The 13,391-nt window shown below is 42.9% G+C and overlaps 1 protein-coding gene across 1 annotated transcript in view; it reads right to left on the minus strand.

Moving 5' to 3' along the window:
* BAZ2A (bromodomain adjacent to zinc finger domain 2A) overlaps positions 1-13,391 on the minus strand; it is a 3,667,728-nt gene that overhangs the window by 2,122,762 nt on the left and 1,531,575 nt on the right. The window contains exon 15 of the mRNA XM_044083634.1: positions 6,677-6,931. Coding sequence (XP_043939569.1) covers positions 6,677-6,931 — 255 coding nt within the window. The remainder of the gene's footprint in view (positions 1-6,676; positions 6,932-13,391) is intronic.

The following is a 13,391-nucleotide window of genomic DNA, read 5'->3' on the forward strand; positions in this document are numbered from 1 at the left end:
ATTCTATTGTTGCTGGGATAGTTAAAGGCAGTGCACTCAGCAAGCCATTTGGACAGTGCCTGCTTACAAACTTTTCTGCCTAATCTGTTAGATGTTAAGGAAACAAAAAATGAACACCCTTTCTGAAATTCTTCATTCTATGAAGGTAGAATCTAAGTTGTCTGTGGATATCCAAAGCATGCAATTCACCCCTGTTGGAATGATCTGAAAAGAATACCAGAAGATTTATAGATTGGTTAAGATTAGATTCTGAAACCACCTTAGGAATAAATGCTGGACTGGTTCTTAAGTTAGCTCTATCTTTGTGAAAGATTAGGTACAGTGCAATGGATGACAAAGTGTAAACCTCTGGAATTTGTCTGCCTGATGTGATAACTACCAGAAATATATATTTTTTCAAGACAAAAACTTTAGGTCTGCAAAGGAAGCTGGTTCAAAGGGAGGTTTTGATAGGGTTTCCAGGACTAAATTAATGCCCCAGGGGGAAGTGGTGGGAGTAAAAGAAGAAAAAGAAATATTCCTTTGAAAAAGGCCTTACGTAGCTTTTGTACTGGTCGGGTACTATTTTGGTAAATGAAAATTTGAAACAGAAGCTAACTATACCTTGATGGTAGAGAAACTGGGGTGTATGCTGAATAAAGAAGAAATAAATTGGAGTACCTCTGCAACAAAAATAGAATAAGAGTCCAATCCTTGATTGGTAGACCAAATAGGAAAAACCCTTCCATTGACTTTTATAAACATACTTGACTGTTTTTGAGAAATGGACAAGATGTGAACCAGCTTTTCAGAAAAGTAGGTTTGGCAATTAAATGAATTGGAGAAACCATGTTGTTAGCTTGAGATTGGGAAGGACCAGATGAGGTTTTCTGGATGGGTGCGAGCAGAGATCTGGATGTTACTCCAGAAGCCACAAAGACTTATTCAGGTGATGTCTGAGCAGGAGGATCCAGATCTTCCTGGGCCAATATGGAGCAATACGCTTAGTTTCTGATTTGCAGGTTGAGACTTTCTGTAGAAACTAGGGTATCAGGGGGAAAGGTGTAAAGAAGTCGGGGGGGGTGGACAAACTAGAGCATCCCTTGTTGCCTGTGTCTCTGGGGAAGTTAGGGTAAAACAGCTTCTGAGCCTGATGTTTGAGAGAAGCAAACAAGTTGCATTCAAGCTGTCCCCAGCAACTGAAAACTGAGAGTCACAAATGGATTGAGGAACCAATCTTGAAGCATCAAGATAAAACTTGCTGAGCCTGTCTGCTAGCCAGCTGACTTTCCTTGGTATGTGCATTGCCACTCACTAGAAAGTGACCCAAATCTACTGCCTGTTGACATACTACGCATGGCCTTCCTGCAGACAGGGTAGGACTTGGTTCATTCCTGCTTGTTGACTTATCATACCAATGACATACTGTCTGACTGTGTGGCTATCATTTCTGGAGGTAAGAGGTTCTGAAATTACTGCAGCAATAGGAGAAACACTTTCATCTCCATGATACTGATGTGAAATAAGGCCTCTGACTTTGAAACTCCTTGGACCATCCTCCTCTAGAATTGCACCACCCCACCCCAATGATGAGCTGTCCATGGGCAGTGTTGCTGTCGGTGATGTTACTACTGGTCTTCCTATGCAAATGCAAATGAATGGTGCAGTAAAGCCACCAGTTCAAATGATTCCTACAAGTCTGAGTTAAAAGTATTATGTTTGAAGGGAGTCTGTTAGTTGTGATCATTGTGTGAAGAGCATCCACACAGTATCCTCATGTGAAACCTGGCGTGGTCAACCATAGGACATGAATCTGCCATGAGACCAAACTCTTTGTGGATCAGCAACTCTGGAGGGATTGATGATGGGTTAGGATATGAATTGGAGAGCAGAGGGATAACAGTCTTTTCAGCGACAGAGACACCTGGCATGTGACTGTGTTCATATGATACCCAGTGAAGGTAACCTGTTGCAAGGACTGCAGCTGAGAATTTTGATAATTTATGGAGATGCAAAAGGTAGATAAAGCTGTAAAAATTAGTCTCCGGCTGACCGTAAATTATTCTTTGGTCATTGCATTGAGGAGCCAATCATCTTGACAAGGGAAAATGTGTATCCCTTTGACTTACAGATGGGTTGCAACTACTACCAAGCACTTAATGAACACGTGGGGAGCTGTGATGAAATCAAAGGACAAGGCCTTGAACTAGCAATGATTGGCATCTAACCAAATCTGCAGAAACCTTCCAGACTCCTTGGCAATCTTTATATGACATAGACATCCTGAAGGACAACAGAATCCATCTAGTCATTTGCCTTTAGACAGGGCAAAATTGCTGACACTATGATAATTCTGAGGTCTTTCTTCTTTTTTGTACCTAAAAAAAATCTTGAGTAGATTCTTAACCATCTCTGGTCTGGTGTGACCTCTTGCATGTCTCTTTTTTTGGAAGAGAATGGACACCTTTTGAAGGGCCACCTGTAACTGGGTAGGATGGGACATTTGATAACTGACATTTGTTCTGGTGTTTTTTTGGGAAAATGGTATTGTACAGCTTCTACATATGATCTTTCACACCCAACCGTTCTACATGATGGCCATTCATGTAGCAGGGACGAAAGAGAATCTCCCTCTGACTGCTTCCAGAGATGGACAGTTGGGTAAGCCTTCAGAGGTATTGGTTCTGTCTCCTGGAAAATAATTCCTTGCACTCCTGGATTTGTGAGACCCCCCACGACTGCAGGGTCAGAATTCATTAAAGAGGTCTCTTCTGCCGTGGCCTCCTCTACTTGAACAAGAATCGAAAGGCTGACTTTGGGATTTTTTTAAATAAAAAGGATTTGAACAATTTCTGAGTCTTACTGAAGGTTCTCTGAGGGTTCTCAAACATGACGGTCATGGCAGACAGTGTCTTCCTATCATGTATGGACCTCATCAGCTTCTCCTTTACTGCAACACCAAAAGTGAAGATCCATCACAGGGGGGTGCTGTCAAAGAACTCCTTGAATTTATCTGCAACATTTCACAGAAGGAACTAAGTAAGATGCCTGAGGGTTGTGACCATGCCTGTCACCCTTACTGCTACACTGGGTGCATTGTAAAACAGATGCAAGGAGAGAATCATTACATTAAGCTTGGTATAGATGGAGGTGTGCAATTCTTTAGTACATTTGGGTGTGACAGGATATCTCCAAGTACTGAGAGCTTATTTATTTAGGTTCCTACGCAAGCAAACCAAATAGATTAAGTAATTTAATGCACTCAGGCCAAATTTGCTCAAGGTGTAGGCATGCTCTCTTATTCTATCCATCACCCTGAACTCTTTATTATTGGAAAGGATAGCCAAAAACTCATTTGTAAGTTACTTTTTAGTGGATACTGCAACAATCACTGAATCCATCAGAGGATCTTTTGAACAATACTGCCTACCTTCAGTGGACATAAGACTTACCTTTTTTTTTTTTTTAAATCACTTTGATTGCATCAGGCTACAGCCATGTCCCGCTAGCAGCCAAATCTATAAGACAGTCCCAAAGGAGACAGGAGGTACCACTCAAGAGACAGTGGGTAAAGAGCTATATGCAACAAACAGCGCTTTATTCTAAGAAGGCAGTTCTGCTGGCCAAGATGCCCTCTACCTTGTGAATTCTAAGACTTTGCTGAAAATGATATATTCTAGCGGGGACTGTAGGCCATCCTCTTTCTCTCTCATCCAAGTCAAACATATGGGAGACTGATGAGAAGTCAATATGTTTTCCTTTACACAGTCTTTTCCTGGGATCTCCAGCTGTTACTAGATTCAGCATGTACTTGTGATTCTCCAAAGGTTATAGCTCTGCTCTTTCCCTGGGAACTCTGATGGATGGAATGAAGAGCAGATAGAATGGCATCACAGGGTGAAGCCTGTACCAATGAAAGTCCTTTTACTAGTCTAGAGGGGAAGCTGTTACACTCTCCAATGCCTTATAGGCAGATCTGGAATCCATCAGCATTGAAGGACCACTCCTCCAGAATTGCATACTCTTTCACAGCATCAGAAATTAGTGGCACCAAAACAGGCAACCCCAACACCAAGAAATCAATGGCTCAAACAATGAGGACTATGACTAAGAGAAGAGTTCCAATGTATTTGTCACTGGGGATGGTGCCCAAGCCACAACATCAAGTGTTCGGGTCCAAGGTGTACTCATCACCAACTGTGTCAGAGTTGGGCTTATCATGTATGTTAGCGTTGACACAAATACAGGTGCACCTGCTGGTGCTGCTCTGACAGGAGTGTTGGTGCCAATGCAAGAGCACCTGCCAGTGCTGATCTGTAAGGATCCAAATGGATTGTCATCTTCCAAGCCATCACTGCTGAAACTGGCACAACGAAGGAGCTAAAAGTGGTGAGGGGGGGCCCAACTTGATCCATCCATAAAACAGAGGGGGGAGGGATAAAACCCAGCTCTATCTGTGCCTTCAAAAAATGTCCTCATCATGGTCTCTCAGTCTGTCTCTGATGTGTTTTGGAAGGAATTCACCAATCTTACGGAAGTAGTGGATGGTGATCTTGAAGTCATAAAGCATGAAACTTCCCACTCTGATTCCATTGCTGGAGATTTTCTCATCAGTGCCGAAGAGGGAACAGCTTCCCCTCTCTATATCTTGGGGGAGGACAACAGCCCTACCTCATTTGTCTTGAGTTTTTTTTTGGCTCTTTGTCCTGGTCTCTCTCTTTCTTTCCTCTTCTCCACTTTGTAAAAGGATTCTGCAGAAAGTAACACTTAAGAAATTAACTTATTCTTTTTATCAGATATGGATCTGGATCCAAAACCTTTACAAATAGCACACTCAACCATCAAATGCTCAGATCCCGACATAACTACACGTAAATTATGATCTTTTTGAGGTGGAATTTTGTGTCCACAATTTGTACACTTCTTAAATGTGTTATCCATTCTAATAAAGACGTACAGAAGTACCGAAGGTAAAATAAAATCAAAAATACTTTTTTTTACATCAAGAAGACAATAGGCAAACTGTCAAAGTGCCACAAAGAAGCAAAGACAAGAAACGTAAGAGTTGTACTCTAACTAGTTAAATCATATACAGATGTGGAGCACTTAACTGCAGATTATGTAATGCTGTATCTGCTTACCATTGGAGCTTTTCTCCCCGGGCCTCCGCTGAAAATGGACATGCATCCAGTCGGACTATCCCGGTCAACAAATGTAAAACAAAATAAATAAATAAAATAAAATTGACCGTTCAAGATGGAGGCAAACAAGATCTGAATGGAGAAATTCTCACAGGATTATCAGAATATTTTGAAGGAGCTCATGGTACTGCAGCACTAGCTAATGGCTGGGTTGGATCTGATAAGTGGCTTGAAACCCAGAAGTTGGACTGATTGGACTGATGAAACAGGATACAAGATTTACACCAGTCTCCCAGCCCATGGATAAATGAAGCTCTCACTAGAACCCAGACAAAAAGTTGGGGCAGGCCAGCTGCTAGAGTGATGTAGAGGGATAAAGCCCTGACTACATCCCAGCTGAACCAGGCTCGATTAACTGCTTGGGTGACTGGCAGAGCAGCAGGGTGGGAATGGTGTGTCTGTACAGGGGGAAGATGCTTGTTAGTGATGCTCCCTAAGGGGAGGCATGGTCCAAAGAGGGGAAATGCCCCCAGATGTGTCCAATGAGCATGGGAGGCAGGGAAAAGGAAAAGTGGGTAGGGCATATGACAAAAACAGGAAGGAAGCACAGATGGATGAGCCCCCAAGATGCCCTTAAGATCCACAACTGGCCCCAGCAACACTACAGGATGTCTGGGGGGGTGTAGGAGAATGGCTGGTAGACAAGGTGTGGATGTGAGGCACTGGAAGCTGAGACGGTAATAATGAAGTCTGAGGGGACCAAAAATATTAGAAAAAAGTGTGTGTGGGGGGGGGGGGCGGCAGGCCAAGGTGGATAGAGTGAATGGCTGCTGCTGGATTGCCAATCTTGGTGGGTGGGAAGAAGCTTTAGCTTGCTACTTGGGTGACACCCAGAGAAAGCACTAGGTGTTACATCGGCCAAGTAAGATCGTGATAAGCAGATCACTTAAAAAATCAGAGCAAGATCACAAAAGAATTATTCAAAATATGTGCCAGTGCTGGAAAAATCAGTCCTCACCATAAAGAGCCCCTTACAGTAAGAAAAAGTATTTCACACATCACAATGGTATAAGGTCTCCACAGTGTGTGCGTGTGTGTGTGTGTGTGTGTGTGTGTGTGTGTGTGTGTGTGTGTCTACTTCAGAAGACTGAAAAAAACCAAAAGACTGAAAATTCAAAATACTATATGATGGAATTTGCCCCTTCTCCACTGTTGTGCAATCTTGGAGTTGGTATATATAGTTAGGGGGTGTGGGGGTACAGCCCCCCACATGAGGAGTGCAGGGGGCTTGCCCCTGCATTAAAAATGTGTTCAGTATTTTAAATTTTCAGTCTTTTGGTTTTTCAGTCTTCTGACGTAGACTAGTGTGTGTGTACATGATGAGCAAAAAGGGACTACAGTCTAGCAAATCTTGTTTTAACAAAATGTATATAAAAATAGGTGTCATATAAGAAATCTAGTTAAATTTAAAATCAAAATTCACTTTGCCACACAACAGGTTAAAAAGATAAAAAAAAAATAATAAACAGTATCTAATTCAAAAGCTATTAAATTACCTGATAAGGAGATGGCAGACCTGGATCACATAGTACAGCTTGCAGTAGTTTCACAAGTAAACTTTGGACTTCACCTGTGCTGTCACCAAAGTTAAACAATCCTTCCTGGAGTGTACGAAGGCTAAGCACATCTTTGGCAATGTTAAAACCCAGGACTTTGCCATAACTGTGTAAGAATTCCACAACCATGAGGCAGTCTGAAAAAGCACGCCCAGGCAATATGAGGCCAGGAATGTGGAAGAAGTCAGGTAAAGGCTAGAAGAGGCAGAAAGAGAGAAAGAAATAGAAATTAATCTAGTCTTATTTAACATGAAGTACTTAAGTATTACACTTATGTGGCAACTTATTATTACTTATTCCTAAAGATCATCTTTGGAGGAATCACATCTATCAGGATTTAGCCTGTTAATTCTTTTTGCCAATGACCAAAAATGTATAGATTGTACGTAAGAACAGTTACTATACATAACAGTAGATCTTTGAGAAGTAGTCAGTACTATAATGAATCATAATATTTAGATTTTACTTACTTTACCTATTTTCATTCGCTTCAGCAAATGTTAAAAGCTGCACTTCAGTTATTTGGCAAGCAACTGCATACAACATCAGCATTTTCGGGAGCATTCTTTAGTTTTTCAAGCAGTATAAGAACTTGCAATTGCACTAGATTATTCCTAAAACTAACAATGTACTGTAATTACAACAAAAATATTACCTGTGTAAAAGCACAACAAAAAAAGATGAAAAAGGCACCACTGTCAGGTGGATGAAGAGAGGAAAGCTTTACTATAGAGTATTAGAAGTTGTTAGACTTGTTTCTGGTACCATTTCATTTGTGGCTAACTAAAGTGTGTTTTTACATTAAGAAGACTGGGACTGCAATTCTAGTGGGAGCAGAAAGGTAGCCTGGTCCGTCCAAGTTGAGAAAAGTACAGTTGTGCACACTTAACATAAATGTAGATGTTCGAGTGTATTTACTGTTGCAGTCATTACATTTGGGTAATCCTGCTGGCAGGTTGCCCTCAGTCGCCTGAATTCCAAAGTCCTGGGTCCTGCTTCGGCCGCTGTCACCCCCTCCCTGACGTCAGGTCGTCGGGGGTATAAAAGATGCGGCCAACACCATTTTCTTTAGTTTTTCTTGCCCCAGATGTCAGGTGCCCCCTAAAAGGGTAGCCAAAATTTATATTCATATAAATACATGCACCAATATAAACTTTACCTTCATCTACAAGCAAATACACCACATACATTGTATAAATCAGAGAAGGAAAGATAGGTTCCATCAAAAGAAAAAGGGGGATGGTGGGTGGGTAACCTGGACTGCAACAGTGAATACACTTGAACATCTACATTTATGTAAGTGTACACAACTGTACTATGTTCTTCGTGTTTCACTGTTGCAGTCATTACATTTGGGTAGAGTCCCAAAGCTATGGATGGGAGGCTGGAGCTAAACAGCATTAGGAGCGGCTATGAGGCCCTGCAGAACTGCAGTGGCAAAGCCTGCCCTGGATTTAGAGTACAGTGGCAGATGATCGTGCTTGGTAAAGGTATGCACTGAACTCCAAGTAGTCCTTGGTTGGTACTCCCCTGAGAAAAGCTGCTGAAGTGGCTGCAGCTCTGGTTGAATGTGGCCTAATGCCCTTAGGCACTGGCTTACCATGGTGTAAATAGCAGAAACGAATGCAGTGGCCTATCCACTTTGAAATAGTCTGCTTTGAGATAGCCTTTCCTTGTGATCCTGCAGCATATGCCACTAGTAATTGTTCTGTCTTTCGGAAAACTTTGGTTCTGTCCAAGTAGAATCTAAGCTGCCTGTGTATGTCCAAAGAATGCAGAATTCTCTCCCCCTTGTTCTGTGGATTTGGATAAAAAGTTGGCAGATGAATGGTTTGGTTAAGAGCCACACTGGACACCACCTTAGGCATAAATGTTGGGTTTGTCCTCAGAGAGACCCTGTCTGGATAAAAAATGATAAAAGGTTCCACAGCCATGAGTGCCTGAAGCTCTGAAACTCATCTTGCAGAAGTTATTGCTAGGAGCAGAGCTGTTTTCCAAGATAAAAACTTTATATCAGCCGTTGCTGCTGGCTCAAAAGGTGGCAGGGTGAGTTTTTCCAAGACAAAGTTGAGGTCCCATGCAGGCATTGGTGATCCTCTTGGAGGTCTTAAGTTTTTGGCTCCTCTGAGGTACTGTTTTAGTAAGGGATGAGAAAAGATTGGTGGCTCTGTATTGTAATGAGCCGAAATGGCAGAGGCATGCATTTTAATAGATGAAAAAGATAGACCTTTGTCCAGCATCTCAGTTAAGTACTGCAAAATCTGAGGAATATTTGGCACAACTGCATCAGTTCCTTGTGACTGGTTCCAAGCACAAAATCTCTTCCATTTTCCAGCATAAGATTTTCTAGTACTAGGCCTTCTGGCCTCCAAAATGACATCCATCACAGCTTTACTGAGAGGTGTGTTTTGTATGACTACATTATCCGCCATGCTGCCAGGTTTAACGTCCTGAGTTGGCTGTGCAGGATCTGATTGTTTTGCTGGGACAGTAGATGGGGTATCTGAGGTAAGGTCCAAGCTGGGCATTGAGACAGGCTCCTTAGTATTGGATACCAGTACTGGCGGGGCCAGTCTGGGGCAATTAGTATCATCCTTGGCTTCTCCTGTCTGACCTTTAGGAGTACCTTGGGGAGGAGAGGCAGAGAGGGAAATGTGTATACTTATAGGTTTTTCCAGCTGAAGGATAGGGCGTCCACTTTCCATGATTGTATGTGATAAATCCTTGTGCAGAATCTTTTTAGTTGGTAGTTGTGAGGGGAGGCAAATAGATCTATGTCCGGGCATCCCCATTTCCTTGTTATCATGCTGAAGACTTGTGGATCCAGGTGCCACTTGTGGGGATCCATGAGGTTTCTGCTTAGGTCGTCTGCCAGAGTATTTTTCCTTCCTGGCAGGAAGTGCACCTACAGGTGTACTTGGTAAGTCAATGCTGTATACCACAAAGTCAGGGCTAGTCTACAAAGAGGGTAAGAATGAGTGCTCCCCTGCTTGTTTATATACCACATGACCGTGGTGTTGTCTGTCTTTATCAGTAGTTGCCCTGGATGTAGTAGGTTCTTGAAGGCTGTCAGGGCATTTTGAACTGCTAGCATCTCTTTTTGATTGGTATATAGATGCATTTGATTTGAGGTCCATGCACACTGAATGCATCTTCCTGCCATGTGGGCCACCCAGGCGTAATCTGATGCATCCGTTGTTAGTGTTTGCCTGGCTGGGGGTAATGTGAATGGCTGTCCCTTGTTTTGGTGACAAGCCTGTGCCCACCATCGAAACTCCTGTTGCAGGCAGGGAATGAGAGTAATCATAGTTTCCAGGCTGTGGCAATGTTGAGTCCAAACACTTTTTAGGTACCACTGAAGTTTCCTCATATGCAGTCTTGCATATGGAATTAGTAGGATGCAGGATGCCATGAAGCCCAAAGCCTGCAGAATTTTTCTGGCAGATAACTGGGCCTTTGTTGCCAATATTTTGAAATAGGTAGTCAGTTGCCTTTGTTTGTCTGGTGTGAGATAAGCCTTCTGGGCAGTTGTATTTAAGCTTGCACCCAGGAATATTATCTCTTGAGAGGGTACTAGTTTTGATTTATTTTCGTTGACTGTGTACCCTAGGCATGTTAGAAGTCTTTTCACAAACACCAGATGCTGTAGAAGAATGTCCTTGTTCTCTGCTTGAATTAGACAGTCATCCAAGTAAGGATATATCTGTATGCCTCTGTCTGCAGAATGCAATTACTGGTGCCAAGCACTTTGTAAAGACCCTGGGCGCAGTAGATAAGCCAAAGAGCAGTGCAGTGAATTGGTAATGCATTGAGCCAGCCTTGAATCTGAGGTATCTTCTGCATATTTGTCTGATGGGGACATGCAGGTATGCCTCCTTTAGGTCTAAAGTCACAAGCCAAGCGTTCTTGCCCAGCATGGGCAGAAGCTGCTGCAAAGTCAACATCTTGAATTTTGGAATATCCAGGAATGTATTCAAAATAGATAGGTCCAGTATTGGCCTCCAGGCCTTTTCCTTTCTGGGTACCAAGAACAATCTTGAGTAAAATCCTTGTCCCTGCTCTTGCTCCGGTACTAGTTGAATGGCCCCCATGTCCATGAGGGATGAAACTTGTTTTTGTGCCTCTGCCCATTGATTTTTTGGCAGATCTGGCCAGCCATTTGCTTTTGGCAGGGTATGGAAATGGAACTTGTAGCCTTGTGACATGATATTTAAGACCCACTTGTCTTGGGTTATAATGTGCCAATTTTGAGAGAAGACTGCTAGTTTTCCCCCTAAGGGGGCTGCCAGGAGATAAGTGCTTGTTGCAGGCAGGGGGAAGTCATTGGGACTGTTTCCGGAATGGTTGTGATTTGTCTTCTCCAACTTTGGAAGTAGACGCTCACCACTGTTTAGAGCGGAATGAACCTTGTGCCTGGGATCTGCCTCTAGGGCATCTGGGTCTGCCCCTTTGAGGTCTGTCCGACACAGGAAAGGACCAATTCTTTGTTGGCCAGTGTCTACTAAACCTAGGTGGCTGTACTTGTAAAAAATCTTTGACAGTTTGCATAGATTTAGCTTTGTCCTCCATTTTCTTTAACACCTCTTCTGCCTTAACACCAAACAAAGTATCATGCTGTAAAGGTGCATCTAATAATTTAACTTTAACATGATCAGGCAGATTTTGTTCCTTTAACCAAGCATGCCTCCTAATTACAGAATCTGTAACTGCGGCCCTGCAGGAGGTCTCTAAAGAATCAAAACCACATTGCAAAGTATGCTTTCCAACTTGTTCAGCTGCATGCAATAAATCCTGCATTTCCTTGTTTTCTGCACATTCAGAGTTTAACAACATTTTCTGTTTAAGCAATGCCATGATATGTTGCTGATATTTGAGCATATGAAACTGACAGTTTAAGGCCCTTATAGCCAAGGTAGCAGATGTGTAAACCTTTTTTCCCCATCTATCCAGTGTCCTAGAATCCCTGTCAGAGGGGGTAGGGTTTTTTGCAGCGGAAGCCTTAACTCCTTTGGGACCCTGAGAAATAGTTTCTGGGTCTGCAGCAGGGTTTTTAAAAAGGAATTTATGTGAGTCAGGAACCCTGTAATATCTGTCAGGCTTAACAGGAGTGGGAGGTAAGGAGTCAGGGGTAAGACTAGACTCCAGAAACACATAATCTACAATGTCTAACACAGGTGGGATGGCTATTGGCTTGTGTTGAGATAGTAACAGAAAATCCCTGAGCCTCTTTTTAGATTCTGAAAAATCTTGACTCTCCCAGTGGAAATGCTCCCTCATGGTATGTAAGGTTTCCCCAAAAGAATAGTCCTCTGGAGGAGAAGCTGAAGGTATAGATTCTTCAGCATCAGAATCCTCATAGGGGGGAAAAGAATATTCCTGATCAGAAGAGGAATCAGAAGAAATGGAAACCTGATCTGAAGATTCATAGTCAGTCTCTTGCCTAGGCCTCTTATCAGGAGGGGGATGGGAACCCCTGATCAAGGTAATCAAGTCTTCGGCCATTATGAGCATCTGCTTTTTGGGCATGGAGGCCTATCCACGTGGCTCTTGAGTTTGCTTCTTTGCCTTTGAAGGTGCTTTAGTCTTTGCCTTTGAAGTCGGTTTAATGTATAGATGTTTAGGTCTGAATACACCCTCAGAAGCCGGTGTCTGCTCAGCAGCTCCGAACCCATCTGAAGGAATAGCATCCGAGGCTCCAATACCTTGAGTTTCCAGCGGCACATGGGAGTCGGTAGGGCCTGCGACTCTAAAGTAGCGGGTGTCAGGAGCTGCGAAAGTGCCTCACTGAGGACCGGCAACTGGCTTAGGAGAAGCTTTGTCGTCGGTTTTGGGCCTCGGTTGTCTTTCTTTTTCTTTGCATTTTTTGTGAATTCCAGTAGTCGGATGGCTTTCCGACGACATTTCTGGATAATTAAACCTGAGTCCAAAGTAGTTTAATGCAAAATCATACCGACACTTAATAGTGCGTTGGTTAAATGTGGCACAAAACCGACAACCTGGAATGTTATGGTCAGGGTCTAGGCAAGGAATACAGTAAGAATGAAAGTCCTTATGAGGTATTTGCTTCCCACAAGAAATACAATTATTAACTTTTTCTGACATCGGTCTGGAGCAAGAAAAGTTTCTAACGGGTACTTAGCTTTACAGAAGACTTCAGATCTGAAATTCGAACTCGAAAATCTCAGGAGTCGGCCGACTGGCACTTGCGAACTGCTTCTGCTTCAGGCACCGCGCGGCAAGAAAGACTAAAGAAAATGGCGTCGGCAGCATCTTTTATACCCCTGATGACCTGACGTCAGGGAGGGGGCGACAGCGGCTGATGCAGGACCCAGGACTTTGGAATTCAGGTCGACTGAGGGCAACCTGCCAGCAGGATTACCCAAATGTAATGACTGTAACAGTGAAACATGAAGAACATCACACAAGGTTGCAAAGTGACAACTACTTGTAGCTGGCAACTTTTCACTTCTGGCTAACCAAAGTGTGTGTTTTACATTACAAAAGTCACTGCTATTCTATTGGCAGTAGTAAAGTCTGAGTTGAAAACCGCACAGGGAAGCTTAAAGTGAGAATTACTTGTAGTTATTTGATTTGTTTCAGATACCTTTTTACTTTTAGCTAACTGAAGTGTGTTTTTACATTAAGAAGACTCGGA

Source organism: Protopterus annectens, chromosome 9.part0, assembly GCF_019279795.1.
Source record: "Protopterus annectens isolate FY-2018-M chromosome 9.part0, PAN1.0, whole genome shotgun sequence".
Lineage (NCBI taxonomy): Eukaryota > Metazoa > Chordata > Ceratodontiformes > Protopteridae > Protopterus > Protopterus annectens.